The sequence below is a fragment of the Buteo buteo genome, chromosome 2, assembly GCF_964188355.1.
Source record: "Buteo buteo chromosome 2, bButBut1.hap1.1, whole genome shotgun sequence".
Lineage (NCBI taxonomy): Eukaryota > Metazoa > Chordata > Aves > Accipitriformes > Accipitridae > Buteo > Buteo buteo.
This window is the reverse complement of record NC_134172.1, coordinates 27,335,660-27,357,978: the sequence shown is the minus strand read 5'-3', so window position 1 is coordinate 27,357,978 and position 22,319 is coordinate 27,335,660. Positions and strand designations below refer to the sequence as shown.

The window sequence follows — 22,319 nt, the reverse complement described above, 5'->3', positions numbered from 1 at the left end:
CTCATTATATAATAAAACGTACCTGTCCTCATCTATTTTTACAAAATCTGATTTTCAGAAACAAAAGCATGCACTTTATGATTATTCTGCAATTTTGCCTGGTCTATTCATTTGGTAGTAACTGGACACACTTCTGTTTAAATCAATTGCATTTCTTCCCTTTCACTGCAACACAGTTCCTCGCAACATACCTAATACATAAAGCAAAGCTGACTATTGGTTCAGAAATTTGAATACTGCAAGTCTTTTGGTGCCATACATCTGGCTACATTTTTACTTCAGGAAACAAAAAAACCCAAATCCTGAATCAACCACAAAGTTTCTGCCAACGCTTACCAAAAACTTAAAAACCTACAAGTCCACCAAGGAGTGCAGAAGCATGTGCTGCCCCTCCACCCTGTGCAGCTGCTAGTGCTTCTGGGAGCCCGGCTGCTGGAGCAGAGGGCACACATCATCACCATACTAAGAAAATAAAAGATCCAGTCCAGGAGGAGCTGAGCCCAGCTTAACCTTTTCCTGAGGAATAAGATGCTGGAAGACCAGCTCCAGCTGGGGAGGGACCCACGTGATCCTAGCCAACCCCTCCTCCCTCCCTATGTCCTTCCCAGGACAGTTGCATAGGCAAATCCCTCCTGTACAGACCTGAGTGACTTGGCAGTCCCTGCACACTCCCAACCACAACCCCTTCAGCTACCCTATCCAAGAATATGGCAGAAAAGGGAAAGAAAAGGGAAGATCCCCAAATTGCTTCCCACTCTGGACTTCAAGAACTGCAGCTACCATACTGAAATCTGTTCTCCAGCAGATAAGGATAGGAACACATTTGCAAAGCCTCCCAAGATCAGGCAACCAGTTCTGTGTTTAGTTCCATGGAATTTCTCACCTTCTCTCCTTCAAACCCATGCAGATTGTATTTTACTTAAGCTGCCTCTCTGCCTGTAATATCTACTGCATCTTCCACTCAACCATACCGCAAAGGGCAAAGCAATATGCCATCAAGAGCATTTCTCACTCGATACTCAACACCATGGGTTTTAAGCCATGTGGGGCCCTGTGTTCTTCTTGGACAAGAACCATGTGTGCACGTGATGTCATTGTAGGGGAAAAAATAGGTCAAAGAAATCCCCTTTCCAACCTCCAACCAGACATCAATTGACTGGGTTCAGACTCATCCACAGCAACCACAAATTCTGTTCATAAGAAGCACAATTCTTTCTATTTGGCAACAAAGCAACATCTCCAGGTGCCCTGTGAGGCTGTGCACAGCACCAACCCCCAGATTTTAATCTTATCACTAATCTTCCCATACACACAAATAACAACATATCTAATAACTCCCACATGGGACTGTCCCAATCAACTTGGCCTTCAACAGGAGGGGTCATCCCCTTCCCCAGAAGGAACCAGAATGAGCACAAACCACACAGTCACAATATAATGGGCAAATACCTTTTTTATTTCCTGGCCTGGCATACAGGGAACCCAGAATTAGTGAGAACAAGTGAGTGCCGAGGGCATGGCTATTCCTAGGATCTGCATTCAAACCAGGGTAGTCCTACAAGAGCAAAAATGTGTCCCATGTCAGTCTAGGTGCTGATCTCAGACAAGCCTTTAGGATGGCTGGGAGATCTGACTACTTGTACCCAGTTGTGAAAGTGATGCAGAACTGAGCAAGTGAAGCTTTTTTTTTTTTGCCCCTGCAACTCATACTTTCCAACACAGAGATGTGGAGCTGAGGTATAGTGCAATGCCCACGAGAGGTTGGGATGTTGGGGCTTGGATCCTGCTTTTGCCTCTAGGTTACATCCCTGCAGGAACAAAACAAGTTATCTCACTGTGGCCCCACCATCCCAGGCCACCTCTCCGCTGCAAGGTACTAGGACATCATGGAATAATATGATGGGATCCAACTTCAAAGGCATGTGCCCCTGCAGTTTATCCATCTTTGCCATGCACACACTGCTGCCCATCACAGGGCTCAGGACTTAATGCAGTACCTACGCAGAAGCGCAACCTGAAAATTGGGTAACCATTGGAGAGATTGGTTTTGTTAAGCCATGTATCAAGAGCTGGCTGGGCTATACCATTCGTCTGGACTAATGGATTTCCTTCCTCAAGTCATCCATCTCCATTAGCAGAGCTTCCAATGTTCACTGAAGCTTTTTCACCAACCAGGACCACAAGTGGCAACCAGAGTCTCCTGTCGTACTTCTAGGACTTCCCAGTGCATCACTGGACCACAGTCAGACAGGGATACCTATGCTGTCACACCTGTACCCAGAGAAGTAGTCCTGGACATAAGACATGGTTTACTGACTTATGGGCCAAGAGGCCCATATCATGACTGAATCCTTTACCTAAACCAGAAAATACTCAGCCCTAGGAACTGATCCTAACTGTTGCTGCCCTCATCTTTTATTTGTCTTGCATCACTGAAAGAGAAAAAAATAGTCTCTAGAGCTATTCAAAGAATGGCTCTGCACATGCCAAACTGTAGATGGAGACCCACCACAGACCTGCAGTTTATATATGTGCTGGCACTTAACCTATGCTCAGCACCATATCAGCCAAGCACCTAGTAAGTTTGGGGTGTCCTCACAGATTAAAACAGCTGACCTCATTGAAGGTCTGCTAGTTCGCAATACTGAATCATCAGCTAAAGATTTGGACTGGCATCTGAACCACAAGAAGCTTACACAGGATCTACTTACTGTATTGCTCCAGCATCATGTTCTAGTTCCTTCTGCCTTTTTTTTTATGGCTGGGAGAAAGCTAAACTGAAATACAACATTCCACATTTCTCTCCAAATGAGGTGATTTTTCTCCTGGATTTTATCAGCTTCCCCAGGAAAGTTTGGTTTCTTCTCAAGAATGAGAGAGGAGTATCTAATTTCGTTTTCTGCCTTTGCGAATGCAATCACAACATACACCACTGTGCTTATCCCACTGCATGCTTCTAACAGCAATACTTGTGACAATGGGTCTGAGAGGACCTGCTCCCGAGAAACCCTCCCAAATCTACCTGAAGAGCAGCTCCACTCTCAAACACCACAGCACTTCTCCAACCCAGCCTCCTGTCCACAGCAGGTTTGGGTGATACTGACAGAGGAGAAAGAAGGCTCCTGGTGACAGACAAAACCTGGCCAGTTCTGCAGCAGTGCCAGAGACCAGACACCAGCAGGCATGGTCAAGAGTGCATCAGAACACACTCCATACTCCAGCCTTTCTGTCGTTTAGCTTTCATGGAGCACATTCCCCCCAGGCAGCCTGGCACGCAGCGTGGGCAGGGAGCGGAACATCCACCACCGAAGAGCAGCTTCAAGTGCAACGACTTGGCTTCCCCACTCCTCCCTTCTCCTTAGGGTCTCTGCATCTCACTATTTCAGACACTTCTGGCACTTTCAGGAATGCAGTATGCAGCCCGTACCAGTTTGCCCAATCTCAAGTTTACATGGCATATTTTGAAGGCTGCCATATATAAAATGGCAGATTGCAGATATAATGGCATTTCTGGAAATACCTAAAATTATTAAGCTTGTCCTAACTTATTCCCACAGAGAAACTAATGCCCTTATTTTTTAATGAGAAGTTAAAAACCTGTCTGAGGGAATATACAGCTCAGGTGGTGCTACCAGGGCTAGTGACCAGTGATCTTTGCACAAGCCTGGCTGCATGACAGCAAATAATTTTAAGCACACCAAGTGTCCTGGAAATCTCCTCATGTAATCTATCAGTGTTCATCCATGAAATTTCATCTTCAAGGACTGGAGCTGAATGTAAGGCTTTCATGCTCCTTCTAAGCCCAAGCAGAGGGGAAAAAAAAAGAAAAAGTCTCCTAGAAAGTCAAAGTCCAAAGCAGGGCTAGCTGAAATACAGACCAATGTCCAGACCACCCTGACGGCTGGCTGGAAGATGTCACATTCATCAGTATGGGTACACAGGCAGGGGGAGAGATTTAATTGCACATTTCCAAGCAAACGTGACCTATAAAGATTTAAGCAAAGTTACAGTTTCTGAACAGTCATGGCAAAATCTGTTTAAACCCCAGACATTTACTCAGTCATAAACTACTTAAGACATGATTTTAGTTGTCAGAAGCACATAACTATATTGCCTAATCCATGCAGGTGTGACAATGATAAAGCAATATAATAGCTAGACCCAAGCCACAAAACTATCTCTTAAGCCCAGTTCTCCTATTAAAAGATGCTCATTGAAAAGTCTAACTAGATGCAGTGGAAAATTTGTTCTAACATGAATATGGGGTTGGAAAAAAAATCCAATGCTTGGGCACAGCAACTGCAGATATATGCACTACTCTGACACTGAGTAACAAATAAGAGCATTGCTTATAAAATGGTCCTTCTTATTACAGCGGTATATCCCAGCTGCCCCTTCCAATAACAATAAAAATCAATTATGAAAATTTGCTCTCTGTTAAATTACCACCAAAAATTCTTGCCAGTAGTAAAGGATATTGTTTATCTATACCATCAAAAGAACTAGCCCCTAAATGTTTATATGATGTTTCTGTCAGACACAAGATGACAAAGGCTACTGCAAATACCCCAGAATCTGGGAATACATTTTGCTTCCCTTGGACAGAAGGGCACTCAGTGCAAAATCTATGAGCCTTACTGATGTTACATTTTTTAACTGTCTCCTTCCTGAAACTTTTACTTCAGGTGCATGTTAAATAAGGTTTTAAAATTACAGATGCAACTCATGTATTTTGCAGATTCAGCTGTGTCTTTTCTCCCTCCCAATTTAGCGAGAAACTAACTTTTAAGTGATTTATTTGTAATACCAGCAACCTACTATGCTATTCTGTTACTGGTTTTTATGACTTGCTACAAAGATAAATAAACTAACTCCATCCAAGGTGCTCCAGCAGCAATGGTGGTCACCCTTCAGTATTTTGCAGGTCAAAAAGAGCCACATTCTTTTGACAGCTAATTTACAGTAATTTTACTGGAAAGTTAAAGTGAATGTCAATATTTAATTTAATAGATCCTGGATGCTCTAACATGAAGCAGCTTTAATTCTTGTAAAAATACATAATAAACAGAAACTCATGACATATAAGCCAAGAGTGGCAAATCAGGTAATGGTGTCCTTTGGTGGAGTCTCACTGCCACAGAGGAAACCCCTCTTATCCTACAGAGATGTAACATAGTGTAACTAGACCAAGACACCACTGGATATAAAATGAAATCTCATTTATATTACATGCAACTCCAGCAAAATATATGCCAATCCTTTCAAACCTATTTCCCAAAGCTTCTTACTACTAATGCCAGAGGAAAAGAAAAATGGACAGCATATATATATCCTCTCTCTCTATATATATATGCATGCTGTTATGCATACACACACAGAGTAGGTTAAACCTTTTTCCTTCAAGCCAGTTATACTATAATTTAATTACTGCAGCAAGCTGTAGGATACCAGTGCACTGCAAGCATTGTTCAACAAGTTAAGGAAAAGTTACGTTTTCGATTTCCAAGAGGAAGGGTGGTGACCTATGAAGTTGTAAAGGAAACCACTCACAGGGTTATTTCAATACCCTTGCTAAAAACAGCCCCCTGGAATTATACGAGTCTCTTCCTCATCCTGCTCAGAACAATTGGAAAATTACAGATCATTTAAAATACATTAATTTAATAGAGTAAAAAATAAAATTAATGGAGGCAAAAAAGTAACAGTTCTCACTTATGAAACTGCACTGCTCATTTCTCCCATCGCTCTGGTAGCTGCATCTGGATTCAGCTAGTGGAAAGAGTGCCCCAAATTACCTAACAGGTACACTTAAAACATGTTACAGATCCTGAGTAGTCATTCTCTCCCAAAGACTTTAGTTTTCAGTTTATCCTAAAGTCACTGGGGCCAGGCCTAACTTAAGCTAAAATAAACATTGACTGCTAGAAGCTTTGGGGTGAACAACATCAGACTGGATTTGACAAAACTGGTGGGTTTTTTTTCCTATATGATCACTTAAAATCTAAAATAAATGGTATATAAACATTTTGTAAAATACAGGACAATGATAAAATCGGGTTTATGTTTCTTACCATAATTTCTTCTACAATATATTCATCACAGGGATTTATGTGATAAATGTAACATCACATTCCCTCTTAGCTCAGATACAATTATCTGCACTAAACCCAGCAAGGTAGGGCATACTGTTAGCTGTACTTCAACAGGCAGGGGGGGGAATAAAAACAAGGCGGGGGAGGCATTTGCATTTTTTTACAAATACATTGCGTCACACAGCACAGCAGCAAACATTGCACCAGCAGACACTAATACAGCCACATTCCCCCCCCCCCATATGATCCCTCTGTAAATACATAGCTGCAAACACCTGAGATACAAAACAACATGTGCCTTAACCTATCCACACAAAGTAGGACTTCAGATCCAGATTACTGCCTTCACAAGGTCTGGCCTTGTCCTCTGGATTTCAGGAGGACATTGATTTTTTTCACTAATGCAGTTGTAGTGCTCAGGCAGGTAACAGGGAGCAGCGTGCCAGGGAACAAGTTCAGCGGCCAGATGACTCCACAGATACACAGAGCAAAGGCTCACTCCAGACAGCTTCAGCTCAAACTTGACGCTATGGTGCTAGCTACAAAATCCTGTACTATTAATCCAGGTGAGAGAAGAGGATTAATTTCCAAGTTCTTCTACTGATCCTTTCCATCACCTTATTTTTGCTTTGCAGAAGGTGCAGGAATTTATAATGAATTAATTTCTTAAGAAACAGACTGGCCATGCATCGCTTTTCCTTATTGCTCAGGTTTCTTTTTTTATAACACCAAAGATGAAACCACAACTGCTAAAGCTCAAGGATAACAAGCCTCATGTTAGCGACAGAAAACTTGACTAATTAAACAGCCTTTGGGATATCTTGTTTTAACACTGGAAGTGTGAAAGTTATTTCCTAAAAAGAAAACTGAAGTAAAAATCACATGACTCAGAAGCAGTTCCACTATCTTCCGCTCACAGTGAACTGGGAAAGAGGTGAAATTTGGAAAAGGTTAGATTTATCCATGAGTATATAAGATTCCTCAAGTAATTTTAAAAAGCATCTATCAAAGATACAAGAGCACAGCTCTAAAGTCACATAAACGTGTTAGTATTTGGCAATACAGCGTGTACTGCTTTTAAAAAGCTACAGCAGAGCACTGCAGCACGAGCTAGGACTTGTAAACTTAGCTACAGGTAAATGAGGGACGAGTCCTTACACGCCATCACGCCTACTTCTGAATGCACATCCTGGTTGTTCGTGTGTGGCTGCCATGATAATGCTGTTTACTCCTTGTAGTAGGTACTGAAGTTCAGCACTTTTCTCATCGGTTCATCCAGGCAGATGTCTCTCACACACAGGTGGCCCCAGGCCCGCACAACGTGCACCACAGCAGGGCTTTCCACCTCCAAACCACCTAATTCTCTAACTTTGACAGGTGTGCTTGCTTACACCACAGTCTTCTACAGGTGACACTGATCTCCCTGTTGGGAACCTAGGGAGTCCACCAACACCACCACGACTTGCAGACTGTCATCTGGCATTCCATTAACACGTGTCGTTACCTTACCAGAAGTGCCTCCTTCCCTCTTGCTTTATGGTTCAGTTTTACAGGAACCTCCCGCTACTCCCCTCTAGAAAGAGCGCAATGGCAAACGGGCTCTGTTCTGCCCTTCCTTCTGCTCCGCACCCACAGCCAGACCTTAACCCGCCGTTCTGCAGCGGGCGGGGAGGGCCCTCACGGCAGCAGCTCGCAGACAGCAGCAGGGCCCGGCTGTGGCACACTGACAGACGGGGCGCGCTCGCCCAAACCCACCCGCTCAGCCCGTGGCAGCGCACACAGCAGGGAAGCGTTTCGCTACTCGCCGTGTCACATGCGGGGGACGCATGGCGTCGTTTCGGACACCGGCAGGGGGAAGCTGACTTATTTAAGCACAGCCCGAGCCGCTCCGGGCGGTGGGGCGGCGCGGCCGGGTGTCCCCCCGGGGCCCGCCCGCCGCGGGGAAGAGCCGCCGCTTGCCTCCCCCCCTCCCGTCCCTTTCCCTTCCCGCCCCGGTACCTTCCTGAGGGCCGCCCGCAAGTCGTGGTACCGCGGCGTGTCGCCGACGCGCCCGCCGTGCCGCTGCCCCGAGCTGCCGCCGCGCAGCGCCGAGGCCAAGCGCGCCCAGCGCCGGCCGCCGCGCAGCGCCATGGCCGCCACCGCCCGCCCCGCTCCCCTCAGGCCCGCGCCGGCCAGGCCCAGGGCCAGGGCCAGGGCCGCGGCCTGGCCGGGCGAGCTTTAACGGCTGGTGCGGGTCGCCGCGGCGGCCCCTGCACTGCCCCGTCCCGTCCCGCCCCTCCTGCGGCTCCTCTCCCCCGCAGCAAGCCACGGCAGGCTCTCGGGTTACAGGCAGGTTTCCTTTAATGCCAACGAATAGCCATGAAGCAACCGATAAACGGGTGGCGAAAGCGGGCGCCGCGAGGCGAAAGGAGCCGTCCCCGCCGCGGGAGGAGGGACGGCCGCGCCGGGGAGCGGGGGACAGCCGTCCCTGCCGAGCGACCGACGCGGGTCCCGGCTGCTTTCGGGTTGGTTTCTTTATTTTTGTAAGGGAAAAAAAAAAAGAAATCCGCTCCTGCGCTCGTTCAACAAGGACCGGCGGCGGTGGGGACACGCTAGTGACTCCCTACAGGTACAACGAGAGTGTCTGCTCCGGTGGCAGGCGCTGGGTTCGTTTTCCTAAGCGATGACACAGCCTCCCTTCTCCTTAAAGGGGTTCTTCTCCTCGGGAACCCCCTTCACCAGCGGGTCCTCGCCCGACCGCTCCTCGATGTAGTTCTTGATCTCTTCGGAGCACTTGGACACCTCGAGTGAAAGAGCAGAGAAGTGGCTGCGTTACGGCCGGAGCTCACCGTGCCCATCAGAACAGCAAACCCGTGAATTCGCGCCCTTCTTTCTCTTACTTACCTTCCCATCAAACATAAAAGATCTGACCACAAAGCCAGCACTAAGCACGTGCAGACTCAGCTTCCCTCCACTTTTCTACAGCCCGACATTCACAGAACATGTGAGTGTCACTGGGAATGTATACGCCACTCAGAACAGCAGTTGCTGCATAGTTAAACTTACTTTTTTTTCAATTTGCCAATATAGTTTTATTAAGCTGCGGATCACACTCTCCCTCGGCGTAAGCATGACTTATGGTCAAGGGGTTCAGGATCAGTAACTTTCAATTCAATTTCAAAGTATTTACGACTTCATGTGTTTTTCCCAAACAAAACATTCAGTAATGATTTTTCAGTGGTAATACAAATTCTCACCTTGCGGTTCTGTAATAGCAACCATGCGTCTTGAATGGGAGCAAAGACCTGGCTAGGAAAGACAATTTCCTTACAGGTTACCTGGGGTTATTTTGAACAACTGTTAATAAAGCAGCCTATTGTGTTATGAGAGAACATAATTTGCATGATGTTCATAGTAAACTAGCACTGATGTAGGTATGTCAGCATAGAATCCGTCTGTGAAGAAGAAATGGGTTTAGCTTGTGTTCACTGAGACAGGAGCACATGCAGCACATGTAGTAATAGTGTCTGCGGAGCCTGAGGGTGCACAAGCAAATCCCACCAGCTCCAGAGGATCCTTGTCCACACGTGTCTCTCATTTCCCTCCCGTGTGTCAGCAGAAACTGTCCTTAGGTGCTCCAATACCTGACATGTCTGAGGACACGCTCCCAGCTCCGTCCCCACCTCCTCCCTTCCTACCCGCAATCCCTGCAGAGGCACAGCAGTGCAGAGTCAGCAGCAGGAACCAGCTGTTGGCCAGGCTACTAGATGACTAGTATTTCTAATTTAAGGCCCCTTGCTGCCTTTGTTAATTATATTTTACTCCATAGGTAAAATTATGGCAAGAGAACCAATGAATTTACCTGCTGTACCACAGACCAAGGGAGCATGACCTGTGCAAAATTAAGCTTTAAGCCATCAGAAAGAACTCAAGACTTAATTCCCAATTAAACAGTGCATAAAATAAGGTCTAAACTACCTCTGCCTGCCTTACAGCAATGAAGAATTTGGACCTACAAATCCCATTACACGTGCTTTGCTCTTCTGTGCCTCGCAAACCCTGTTCATTCAAACTGGGGCACCTTTTGCTATAGCAAAGATGTGCTCCAAGTATATGCAGGACCAGGGTTTGTTTTACTTCAATCAGCACTATCAGGATCTTTTTCACATAGAAGACAAAAATGTCTGCTTAAATACACATTCAGACATTTTTATTCAAGAAATTATTCCAAAGAATATTTCCTCTTTGTGCTGTAAAAGTATAGGAAGGGGTCAAGAAAACTTTGGCTACACGTTTTTTACTTTCAGCAGCAACAGAAGTGTGGCTTCTCCATTTCCCCATCCCTGTTACACCCATTCAGGTAGCAGGGGACTGTGACAACTACAACACAGATTTCATTCGCACTGTGAAATTTCTGTTATAATGCACTGGTAAAATTGAGGATGTTGTCTGTGCTTTTCTACAGGTGATTTGAAAATACCCATTTCCCTAAAGTGATCAGGCTTTTGGTTTATTCCAAAAATGCAGGCAAGAATTTTTAATTATTATTATCATGAAAATCAAAAGCTGTACATGCTACAGAGCGTATTTCAGTTGCTTGGGAACCCTCTGAGGGATGATACAGGTATCTATAGTACTTGGACATGGAGCCCTTGATACTGCTGGAGCTTTAGACTATACCATAACATCTACAATCAACAAACCTAACCGACAGCTAAAACGTAACTGTGGCTTTCTTATTTTTGGGGCTAAACACCTACACCTACAATGGAATTAGTGTGACTAATGCCACCGATTCCCACATATAAGTGTATTTATAACTAGAAACGCTAACTGGAAGTGTTTATTTAGATGGAGTTTGCTTCTGCTGGCATGAAGAATACAAAAAAGAAAAGAAAAAGAATGTTAGTTTCAACGCGGAGCAAGATCAGTTCTGCATGTCTTTCATCTATAGAAAATGTGCAAAAATACGAAAATTTCGCTGGAAACTACTTCGCCTGTGGAAAGGAACAATCAGTGTAAATAGCTACAAGTACAATGTTCCTGTGGGACGAGGCTGGCTGGATCACGGCTCTGCACCAGCAGTCCTGTGGCTCCTGCCCCCTCCCCGGGCACTCCACTGCAGGCGAAGCGGGGCAGCGGTGCCGGGGGGAGAGGGCGGCCGTAGCCGTGCCACTTCTCCCGCAGCCCGGCCGGCTGCGGTGCGGTCCCGCACGGGACGGGACGGGACGGGACAGGACGGGACGGGGAGCGGTGCCGCAGCAGGGCTCCCCGCCGGCACACCACCCCCTCGCCCGGCACGGGCAGATCCCAACGCCTTTTACGGAGGAGGGGAACCGAGCTCGGCGCGCTCCTCCCTCGCCGGGCAAGGCTGCCTTGTGCTGGCACCGGCCTCCAGGGACTGGCCAGAGACGGGAAGCCAAGGGGTGCCAAACGCGACGGGAACAGCCGCAGCCGGCGGGCCCGCGCCGGCCCCTCGGGGCGCCTCATCCCGGGGGCGGTGCGCCCCTTCCCCCCTCGCTCCGCAGCCCCCGCCGCGGAGGACCGGCGCTCCTACGCGGTGCAGGCGGTGGGACGTGGCCGGCGCCGCCGCCGGTCCCTGCCCCAGAGGGGGTGGCCGGGCCCGTCGGGGCAAGCTGCGGTCGTACCACAGGAGCCGGGGCTCTCCCGGAGAGCGGTTCCCGCGGTCCCGCTGCCCCTGCCTTCGCCGGGCCCGCCGCGGCGGGACGGGGCGCTCCCGCTCCGCGCTGGGCTGCCCCGCCCGGCCCCGCCGCCCGCCCGACGTGCCCCCGGGCGCCGCCTGAGCCCCCCGCACCCCCGCCCGGGGAGTAACGGGCTTCTCGCCGCTCCGGCCCCGCCGTCCGCCCCGGCGGCCGGGCAAGCCTCGGGCCCCTTCTCCGCGGCCACTCACCGGCTGCCTCTCCAGCTTGACTTCTTTCCGGAGCTGCTCCACTTCCATTTTCAGTTTGTCCTTCTCGCTCAGGTCCTCGATGTTGATGGCTGGCATCGTCTACACTGCCAAAGCGCCGAGGGAAGGAGGGAGGAGGACAAAAGGTTACCGCTGGGCAGCCAGGGCGCCGGGGCCGGAGCCCCCGGGCGGGCGCGGGGCGGCGGGGCGGTGGGACGGCCGCCCCCGGCCCGCCCCCGGGCTCACTCACACGGTGCCGTTCGGGCTGCTCCGCTGCTCGGCGGCGGCGGCCGCCGCTTCCTCCCCGGCGCGCCTGGCACCCCTTCCCCGCGCCGCTCCGGCCTTTAAACCGCCACGCTAATCCCCCCTAACCGGATTAAAACCCGCCGCCCGCCCCGGCCCCGCTGCCGGGGCGTTGACACGGGCGCTGCCCGCACAGGGAGGGTCCGGCCGCCCCGGCGCGGCCCCCGGGAAGGGCGCTCGGCCCCCCCACCGCCGCCGCCGCATCGCCCCGGCCCCCCGAGGGGCGGCCGGGCCAGGAGCGGGGAGCTGCAGCGACCCTCCTGTGGTGGCCTCTGCCTTCCCCTCCCTCTCGGCCACCACGGTGGGGCAAAGGCAGCGAGGCCGGCCGGGGGTTTTGGCCCAGCAGTGAGAACTTTCCTCCCCTGCCACCTCCTTCTGCCCCGCCTGGCCCTCGCGATGGTTCTTGTTTGCCTGTGCCACCGGCATCCCTGGGCTCTGTGCTCCTCGGCACAGCAGTTAAGGCAGCAGCAGGTGGTTTGCACGGGCACGTTCCTCCATACTTGTGTGTTACAAGTACGAATGGACCGGACTAAAGGGTAGAGTGGGGAAGGAACCGCTCTCAGGTCAAGTGTCCTGGCAGGCGGCCAGCCCGTCAATGGCAGATGTAGCAACTTTTGTGGGTAGATACCTCTGCAAAGCAGAATTGCATCTCTGCGTGAGAGGGCTGTTGTGTCTGGCATGCACTTGAGCGTCTCTAGAGTCATGGAGTTACGATGGGTGCTGAGGATGGAGCACTCCCTGTAACAGAAGAGATGGGTTCAGAAGACACGAGAAGAAGCTAGGAAACTCTTCTCCCGTGGTTGCATATACTTTTGAGGTCTAGACCCCAAATAGGGTGCCATGCTCTTTGGAACGTGGTCATCCCTGCATGCATGTTCGTACAGCACCTAGCATCTCTGATCCTAGCAGCTGTTTTCCTACAATACTAGTGGAGGCAGAATTCACGACCCTTTACACTGAACAAAGCTGCAGGCCATTAAAATGGGCCTGTATGAGTCTTTCTGTTATCTGGCACTTCAAAGGTCCCTACAGGCAGTCGCCCCTCCTTCTTTCCACCTCTGGCTTCTCCCCATAATGACACTCCCTTCTCCTCCTCTCTCCACTCGCCAGATGTAAGCAGCTGTCAGCAGTATGCAAGAGGTACATCTTTCTTCTCCAGTGCTGCTCCAATAGCGTTCTTGGGGTTTGTATTTGTTTTATTTTAGCTAGGTCATTAACATCAGTTCCTCTTTGCCTCCCTCTGGCTATTATCCCCCCCTTCGCAGCTGTGGTATGCAACTTCTACACCCCCGTGATCTATACTGGCAGCTGCAGCCCCAAACCCCACCAGCTGCTGGTCTCTGGGCCAGTCAAAAGAGGTGGAAGGAGCTGGCCGGCCAGGGGCCCAGGGGAGCCAGGGCTGTTGGTGGGAGCAGAAACACTGCGGTGCGGAGAGGTAGAAAGTGTGTGGTGTGGTGGTCGCAGGCACAGGGTGCGGGAGTGATCTGAAGGTGGGCTCCGGGACACGGTTAACGTGGTTAGGGGTGGGAAGCACAGTTGCAGTTTGGTACCGATAACCCTGTAACGGAAAGCCTGCAGTGAGCTGCCTGCTGACATGACTAGCTCTGCTGATTGCAGTTTGTAAAGGACTTTCTACCACTTGCTATGTTAACTTTTACTCTAGTTCATATATTTTTAAAGATACTTACCTAATCTAAGTGAACTTCTTTGCTGTTATAGTAAGGGAGCAGCTGAATAAATACTGCACTGTGCAGCAGCATTGATGGATACGTGGGTTTAGCTCAAACTTTGATTGGTATGTGTGTGTGCACAGAGGAAATGGAAAATATGGAAAATGGTATTTGCATGACAGCATTCATATTGCTGCTATTGTTTAAAGTGGTATTTCAATGACTTGCTTTGCAATTCCAACAAAATCCAATGAAAACTAAAGGACATCAGTCTAGTCACATTAAAATCACTTGAGAGTTTTCTAATGTTAGAAAGATGGCCTTTTGATTTTTTCTGGAAATAGAAAATGTATGTTGTTTGTTTGTTTGTTTATTCTTTCCTACTGGAGGGACATAAGCGTTATTGCTGTGCTTAATAAGCTGAACAAAACCCCTAAAAATGGGGACACCTGTTACTAACAGATGTAGTTGTAAGATTCTAAAACATTGCTGATGTGTCCCATGGTGATGCCTCGAGCTGTACCAGGGTTTATTTTTTTTTGTCACTAAACACCCACTTATCCTTTGGCAACTAGAGATTCTGAAAAACAGGAATGGTGCTGAAAAAGGAGCCAGAGAGGTGCCATGCATATCCTCTCAGGAGCCCGGAGGTGGGGTAGGGATTAAATTTGCTCCTCTTTCTTCTCTTTATGAAAAATAAAATAATGTCAGAAAACTGGGTCATAATCCTCCGTGATCTAAGAAAAGCACAGAACCCATAGAGAGAAAGTCAGCTCCTGAGGGTGCTATGAAGTTTCTCCTCCTTACAGCCCATACAGACTGTGGCTTCTTTCCTGCAGGCCACAGATTTCCAGAGCCCTGTATCACAATCCCATTGATGGCAGCGCCTGCCTGAAGGACTGGGGCCCAACACCTTTGCTGTAAAGGGAGTGCAGCACAATAGGAGATCAGATTAGTTTATTGTTATCTATAGAGAGCACGCCTAATTTGCAGCCACTCTTATCTCTCTTACTGTATTAAATCTGGAGTAAACACTAATTAATGTAACGGCTCTAATAGATTAGAAAGTATGCTGTTTGCTGCTCACCCCCTGCTCCCCCAGATCACACTGGATTGCCTGGTGGGGTTGAAATCTACAGAATAAGACAAATCCTGATATTTCCTGAAATCGAGCTCCCTTTGAACTAAGCCAGAGGTTTCATCCATTCAGGCCCTCGGGTTTCCCAGGAGTGCGAGCCCACTGACATTGCCTCGGTTTTCTCAAGTTCGTTAGTGTTGAACTAGGAACGCGGGTTGATTGGTGTTATCTCTGCTGGCACTCGCTGTGCGGCCTGTGCTTGACCCGGCTGGATCAGGCCGTGCCCGAGGCTCCCGTGTTCGATTTCCAGCGTCCTGCCGCCCTCTGCCCGGAGCTTCCAAATGGGGAGCGGCCGCCGTGGGGGGCCCGGGCGAAGGGGGAGAGGACTTTCGCTAAGTGACCCGTCCCGGATTTCGCCGTGATTAACAGGAAATGCTCTTCGAGCATCATCCCGTAATGTGAGGGCGGGGGACGACGACGGGGGACGGGGGACGGGGCAGCCGCGGCAGCCGCGCACCCCGGCCAGCTCCGCGCAGCCCCGCGACGGAGGCCCCTCCGCCGTGGGCGGCGCAGCCCGACGGCGAGCCGGCCCCGGCGACGCCCCCCACCTGGCCCCGGCTGCGCCCCGCGGCCGTGGCCCCCCCGACGGCGGCGGGGCAGGGGGCTGCCCGCGCCCCCCGGCGCTCGGGCTTCACGCAGGCGTGCGGCCTGCCGCGCCCCGGTGACGGCCGGGTCACCGGGGACCTGCTGCCCCGCTGAATCAGCCCTTCCCCTCCCACCACATGCGCAAGGAGGGAGGCGGCCCGGGGAAGCCGTCTCGGCGCATATAAAGCGCTGCCGGCGGGCCGGGCAGCGCCGCTCGCTCCCGGGACCCCGCAGCCACTCGCTCTCCCTCCCTCCCTCCCTCTCTCCCGTCCGTCCGTCCGTCCGCCCGCCGCCGCCGCGACATGGCTGCCGGCCGCCGCCTCCCGCTGCCCGCGCTGCTGCTGCCGCTGGCCTGCGCGGCCCTGGCCCCGCGCACCCTCACAGGTAGGAGCGGGCGCTCGGCGGGACCCCGCGGGCGGCTGCGCGGGGCCGGGGCCGGGGCCGGGGCCGCCTCCGCCGCCGAGGTGGCTTCAGCCCCCGTCGCTGGTGTCTCCCGCAGAGAAGCAGCGCGCCTGTCTGCTGCCCCCCGATGACGGCCCCTGCCGCGCCCTGGTGCCGCGCTGGTACTACGACAGGTACACGCAGAGCTGCCAGGAGTTCACCTACGGGGGCTGCCACGGCAACGCCAACAACTTCCTCACCCTCGACGACTGCGAGAAGAGCTGCTGGACCATCAAGAGTGAGTCGGGGGACCGGTTCCCCGGGGCTGGCAGGGGGCTGGAGGGGGCCGTGGGAGCACGGGGGAGGCTGCGCCGCTTGCGGGACGCTTCGCGCCCGCCCCGTCTGTCCCTGCTGCTCGCCGCAGCTTCTCGCCGATGCCGGTTTTACGCAGAGAAGCCGGGGCGAGCCGTCTCAGAGGTGACGTGCGGAGTTTAACTATTAGTATTTTAAATGCAATTTAGTATTACACCTAGCTGCTAATTAATGCATCAGATTCCGCCTGTAAATCTTATCCCACTTTATTAAAGACTGCAGGTACTGGGACAAGCTGGGACTTGCCTGCGACCGCAGTAATAGCTTTTTGTCTCCACTTACCGTGGTGCTCAGTACGGGGAGCATAGCATGAAGGGTTGGTTTTACAGAGGATGAAATTTTTTTGTTTGCAGAAGTGCCCAAATTATGCCGGATGGAGGCTGATGGAGGACCTTGCAGGAGTCATCTAAAAAGATACGCCTTTAACTTGAGCTCGATGAGGTGTGAGGAGTTCATCTATGGTGGCTGTTACGGAAATGGCAACAACTTCAGAGATTTGCAGTCTTGTGTGGACCACTGTCTGCCAGAGAAAAGTAATGGTTGTTCCAAATTTTTAATAAAATAGATGGTTTGAAAGCGATATGAAGATGATATGTTATTTGATATTTTGCTCTGGATACCCATACAGTGGTGTCTTTGAAGACTTCTATGAAGCAGATGTTTATATTGTCTGCAGACTTTCAGGTGTCACTTCTCTCTGCTGTTACTGAAAGAGCAAAAATGCTGTGTTAGTTTAACAGTGACCTTAAATATGCCCACAGCTACACCCAACCGATCTCTTGACTTCTAGAGAGCTGCACATGCATAATCTGAAGAGAAATAAGGTTGGAGATCTGTGTTGAGGCAGATGTATGGGAAGTGGCAGTCATGTTCGGGGCAGTGATATTGTAATATAAAGCAGAAGGGCCTTTCTAAAATTCAGGCCTGAGAGATGGTGTTAGGTGGCTTGGGGTTTTGGCACTCGCCAGCTCAACTTCTGATAAAAGTTTTTTGCCTGACATGACTCTTCACTGTCTCTCCATACGAGCTTGAAAGAAGAGAGGTGGTAATTATGAGCAGGTGACTATAGCTAAGTGTTGTCATAAATACCAGGTTAATATCCAGTGTGAGGTAGGATCTTGGAAGAAGAGAGATCTACCAGCATGTATAAAAGCTGTCACTGCCTAAGCTTTATTAGTGCTTGATGAGACAGTTATTTTTGGCTGATGACAGATTGTCAGTGTTTCTTAGGTGAGTGCTGAATTATTTTTTATTTCTCTGTTGCACATCCAATAAATTGATAAAAGGTTTCCACCAAGAAAAGTAAAATTTGGTTGAAGCAAAATGAAACGTGATTCTTATGAGGGAAGTGGTGGCATTTGTACTTTTTGCTGCAAGCAGGCAGGATTTGCTGGCAAAATCATAGCAAGGATAAACAAAACAGTGCCTTTTTCCTCTACAGAGGTAGTTCCACTGGAATTGTTATATTTCTATATATATGGAATAAGACTTCTGGCCAGACTATGTAAATATCTTGGCTGTCATATGGATGGAACCACAAATAGGAAAAGCTGATGAATTTCACTAGTGGGATAGTAATCCTATTTTCTGGGACTGTCTGTTGCTTTCTCAAATTCCTAACTCACAGGAATAAGATGTAGTAAGTCTCTGAAGTCATTGGTAACAGTCATGTCAATTGAATGGGAACAAGGGCTGTTTAGCCACAAAATTTGTTGCAAGCTACATTTTAAGAAGCCAGGCATAGAGATTACATTTATGTGATTTGTCTTTCTCTCTCTTTTTTTTTCTTTTTTTTTTTTCCTCTCAAGCTGGTCCCTTGCTATGCTATAGCCCAAAGGATGAAGGACTGTGTTCTTCTTCTGTGCCTCGCTATTACTATGACAGCAAGACTAAATCATGTAAAGAGTTCAAATATACCGGCTGTGGTGGAAATGCCAATAACTTCGTTACTGAAACAGATTGCTACAATGTCTGCAGAAAAGGTAAGAGTTTTTTGTATTTTGTCAGTCACAAGCAGGTAAAGCAATCCAAATACCAGTAACAGGTGTTCAGTGTTATTTTACTCACCTTGGCTTGCTACAAGCATATGCTTTTTGCATTTTGGACTCAGTGTTTTCAAAGGCAGGCAAAACTGAGATGCAACACTAAATCCTTCGGACAAGAACAGTGCGATGCAAGGTGGTTACACCATTTTTGAATGAAGTGTAGAGAAGGGCACACAAAAAGACTAATTAACTTCCTAGAGCCCACAAGGAATGGGTCTTTTAACTGTTCAGTACCAGCATGGACACTAATTAAGGTATCATTTTCTTCTAGATATTTTTAAGTAGGATTAAAGCAAGTTGTGAAATCAGTTTACTTTTTTCCTTCACGTTTTCAGCAGTTACCATCCTCCCTTGATTCCCTGATGCCTGTTCCCATTCCCCACTCCCATTACTAAAGATTTCTGCCTCAGCAATTGTGCTGAGTCAACCGTTTCTGTGGCCGTGAGGGCAAGGGTTGGGAATGATAATTGATTTTTCGTAATGGTTTTATTCAAATCAGCTACTGGCTGTGCTTGTAAGTCAAAACAGTTGTGCTTTTTTACCTGCAGTCATACGTTCATGCCAGCTATTGCAAGTTTTAATACTCTGGTTTAATTCATTTGATATGTAAATCAATGAGAGAGTGAAAAGCATAATTATATGTTGATCCCCAGAGCACTCAGGAAGCAGACACAGCACAATACTTAAAAAATTGATACTAACGGGAAAAAAATTTAAGGCTGTATCTAGCATGTACATTGCCTTTGAAAATGAAAAAAAACCACCCCAAAACCAAACCAGCCAAAAAGTAGCTCTGTTTCAAACATGAGATATATACAAAGTCTGGGTACTTCAGTATTTATTATGTGTAGTCAGAAGGCTTAAGTCAGGAGATGATTCTTCAGTTCTGGGCTGGAAATCCAGGGCTGGGGCAAGGACTGCACCCTGAGCACAGTCCTCAGAAGTAAAAATATTGTCTGCCAGTTAGTCATGACAGTAATATTTCTGTGGGTGACAAGTCTGAGTGTGTCTCTGCTATTTTAGTATTATAAGAGAGCCTTTAATAGAATGCTAAGTCTATCTGAGATGCTCGTGATTATCTAATTTGCATCTATTACCACCTGGGAAATGGTAGGGCCAGGCTCCAGCCTAAGTGTGCAGAGAGAGAGGAGGAAGGAAACTGTCTCTTCAGCGTCTCACCTCCGTGCTCTGCCCCTGCCCACAGCCAGCCAGAGCCACCTGGGGTTTTTCCCTTCCTCACTCTTTTCGTGGAAGAAAGAAGTTAAGGAAATGCTGCCAGTCTCCTAACTAGAGCACCAGATAGCCAGATAGTATAAAGGATCGGTTATAAGCTTTTTCACCAACTTGTGGATTTCACAGTTCAGTAAGGCTTGGTACAACCAAAGCCCATAGTTAAAGGCATAATTAGTACTAATTAATGTTGAGCTATACATATTCATTTCTATAGCTTGGGAGTGTACAGGAACATTAAGCAAATCTTTCAGGCAGCTTAAGCCACTCCTCTCCCACTCCCATAATTCCCTCCCCAGCATCTTTCATGTTACCTTTTGGAGTCTCAAGCTGAATTCAGTTGACGTTCCCTGTGCAAATATACAACTACTGTTGAAATTGAGCTATAGGTTTTGGAGTGAAAAGGTTTCTGATTAATTTCATTAAAAAAAGTTTATATTGGAAAAGAAAATAAATATGTTGGGGTGACAGCGAAAGGACTGGGAACTGGCTACAGGGGCTCTGTGTGCTGGTAAATAGGTAGCATAAAGACAAAGATTTTCAGTCAAATTTGCAAAGTACTTGTTTTCTGAACTGCACTCACACGTTTCATACAGCCTTCATAAGCATTTCTGGAGATAACCCCGACTGTCTTTGGCTACTCTGCAGCTTCTTTGTGAAACCCAGTTCTGTGCAGAAACCCAAATCATTTTACATTTTTGTCTCCCACAACCACTGGTTACATTTAGACTTTACCCCACTGTTGTTCAGAGAAATGAAGTAATAGGTTTTTTTTTGTTTTGGTATTTTTTTTGCAGATAGAGCAGTGTGTTTACTTCCGTTCTGCTGTCACTGCAGGACAGCTAGAAAAGACTTTGATGTTTGCTCAGGAAAAAAGCAGCAAAGTAGGACTCCAGTGCCAAAGGTGGACACATTGGAGACCTTACAGTGTGTGAGAATAGGGTGTCCAGAACACATTTTACGGTTTCTGATATGTTTGTTATTATTGGATTAACTGCTTAAACAGCATAACATGAAAAAAACCCAAACCAAACAATAAAGAGTAGTAACAGTTTTGTCATACTCTTTCGCTAACTGCTTCCTTTGTTTTCTTAGCAGGGACTCAGAAACCAAGAATCAACAAGCCAACAAATGTATTCCGCAGAAAAATGATGAGAAAACTGATTAAAAAACCTCAGATTTATAACCCGAAGTCTTAAAGCTGATGTGCACTTGGATGTTTGCAACACCTTTTGATTCCACTTTCTTCTTTTGTAAGATAGTTTCCACACAGTTTTATACACCGACGTAGTTCTGTCTTTCAGAACCGCTTTTTACTTCCAACTTACTTTTTATGAAGAACTGCATTTAATAGAAGAAGGATGAACCTAAGTTTGGTTCTTCTGCTCTGTTGTCTTTGCAGTAATACTTTGGCAAAGCCAGGTATTTAGATTTCCATGTTTTTATGGGGGAATGTTACTACTGCCTTGGGAGAATATTTCAGTTGTTACAAATCAATTAAGATTTGAAAAATCATTTGTCTTAGTAAAACTAAGGAGAGTACAAAGCTAAATCTCTACGATGGATTTTTTTTTGGCATCCTCTGCTTGCTAAAGAAAAGGAACCTTTCAGAAGTGTGTTTAGAGGTTTATTGCCCTGCCATTTTACACACTTTGGTACTATCATTAAGGAGACTGTCCCTTACGGTTATGTTGATAGTCAAGGCCTTTAGAAGCCTTCATAACAGTAAAAGAAGTATAAACTTAAATCTGGCTCATCCCACAAGAGAAAATTGGGAATAGGGATACTTTGATAAACACTCTGACAAAGGCAATGAATAAGCTGCTGGAGTATTAGAATGAAAATGTACCCATTACTTTTTCATGACATTTGAAATTTCTGCTAAGTTACACTCCAGATCCTCGTATGGCATAAATCAGCATATTTTTATTGATTTTAATGAAGCTACGCTGATTACATCTGCTGAGGATCTTGATATTTGTGTTTATACAGTGGCTGTTAAAGCAGAAAAGCAGAAGCTTCTGCAAATCTCGTGTAATCCCTCTTTTGAGGCACTATTGTATTTCTTATGGTAGATTATGCCTATGGTGATATTATTGCACCTTCTTTTATGTTTTGTATTTAAGCCATGTCTGAATTTCAATTAATTTCACCTACAATATTTTCTAAATATGAATTCATAAGTAATGTTAATAAAATGGTTTTGGGGAAAAAAAGGAGAGCTTGTTTTGTCATTATCCTGAATTAGTTGTATACACCAATATGTATAGTGGAACCTATTATTTACTAATTATGACTCTAGCAGAGTTTAGTTGTCTCTTAAATCATTTCCTTATGCTAAGGTCTCATTTGAAGAAAGCCAGTAAATTGCATTGATGTCATTCATCCCCAGCAGATTTTATGGCTCGGCTGGCTCTCCCTTAAGAGTTGCTCTCAAAGGGGTGCTTAGTTAAGCTGATTGCTGCTGGGTCTCCTGTTTGATGTTACACTATCTATCTGAAGAGCTTTTGTGTGAGTAGTGGGCTATTTGCTTGAAATGACACTGGCTTTCAGTTAGAAAAATTCAGGTGTGTGCTTTATCCCCATTTTGGAGAGAAAACATGATGGGGAAACTAG

At 47.8% G+C, this 22,319-nt stretch overlaps 3 protein-coding genes across 6 annotated transcripts in view; 1 reads left to right on the top strand and 2 right to left on the bottom strand.

Moving 5' to 3' along the window:
* LOC142040943 (putative acyl-CoA dehydrogenase 6) overlaps nucleotides 1-8,356 on the bottom strand; it is a 95,291-nt gene extending 86,935 nt beyond the window's left edge. Inside the window, exon 1 of the mRNA XM_075049390.1 lies at nucleotides 8,091-8,356. Within this exon, the coding sequence (XP_074905491.1) occupies nucleotides 8,091-8,222 (132 nt within the window). The 5' untranslated portion in view covers nucleotides 8,223-8,356. The remainder of the gene's footprint in view (nucleotides 1-8,090) is intronic.
* A 192-nt stretch (nucleotides 8,357-8,548) lies between these two features.
* On the bottom strand, nucleotides 8,549-12,990 carry LOC142040964 (guanine nucleotide-binding protein G(I)/G(S)/G(O) subunit gamma-11). Of its 3 annotated transcripts, none has more exons than XM_075049442.1 (3): nucleotides 12,911-12,990; nucleotides 11,983-12,086; nucleotides 8,549-8,873 (listed from the first exon to the last, which is right to left on the bottom strand). In XM_075049442.1, the coding sequence occupies exons 2-3, from the start codon at nucleotides 12,076-12,078 to the stop codon at nucleotides 8,748-8,750; spliced, it is 222 nt and encodes a 73-aa protein (XP_074905543.1). In that variant the 5' UTR covers nucleotides 12,079-12,086; nucleotides 12,911-12,990; the 3' UTR covers nucleotides 8,549-8,747. The 3 variants fall into 3 exon arrangements, with proteins under 3 accessions (XP_074905543.1, XP_074905535.1, XP_074905527.1); XM_075049434.1 differs by lacking the exon at nucleotides 12,911-12,990 and adding an exon at nucleotides 12,230-12,420 and having other exon boundaries at nucleotides 11,983-12,081; XM_075049426.1 differs by lacking the exon at nucleotides 12,911-12,990 and adding an exon at nucleotides 12,230-12,417.
* A 2,774-nt stretch (nucleotides 12,991-15,764) lies between these two features.
* On the top strand, nucleotides 15,765-21,919 carry TFPI2 (tissue factor pathway inhibitor 2). 2 transcript variants are annotated; one of them, XM_075049410.1, is made up of 5 exons: nucleotides 15,765-16,059; nucleotides 16,175-16,354; nucleotides 16,782-16,961; nucleotides 18,237-18,410; nucleotides 20,802-21,919. In XM_075049410.1, exons 1-5 carry the CDS (start codon nucleotides 15,978-15,980, stop codon nucleotides 20,900-20,902), a joined length of 717 nt encoding a protein of 238 aa, XP_074905511.1. In that variant the 5' UTR covers nucleotides 15,765-15,977; the 3' UTR covers nucleotides 20,903-21,919. The 2 variants fall into 2 exon arrangements, with proteins under 2 accessions (XP_074905511.1, XP_074905503.1); XM_075049402.1 differs by having other exon boundaries at nucleotides 15,787-16,059; nucleotides 20,799-21,919.
* Nucleotides 21,920-22,319: the final 400 nt, after the last annotated feature.

Coding starts and splice junctions, on each gene's coding strand:
- TFPI2 (XM_075049402.1), top strand. CDS start 15,978: ATGGCTGCCGGCCGCCGCCTCCCGCTGCCCGCGCTGCTGCTGCCGCTG. Junction 16,060..16,174: donor GGCCCCGCGCACCCTCACAG/GTAGGAGCGGGC, acceptor TGTCTCCCGCAG/AGAAGCAGCGCGCCTGTCTG. Junction 16,962..18,236: donor CCACTGTCTGCCAGAGAAAA/GTAATGGTTGTT, acceptor TTTCCTCTCAAG/CTGGTCCCTTGCTATGCTAT.
- LOC142040964 (XM_075049442.1), bottom strand. CDS start 12,078: ATGCCAGCCATCAACATCGAGGACCTGAGCGAGAAGGACAAACTGAAA. Junction 8,874..11,982: donor TCAAGCTGGAGAGGCAGCCG/GTGAGTGGCCGC, acceptor CTTTCACTCGAG/GTGTCCAAGTGCTCCGAAGA.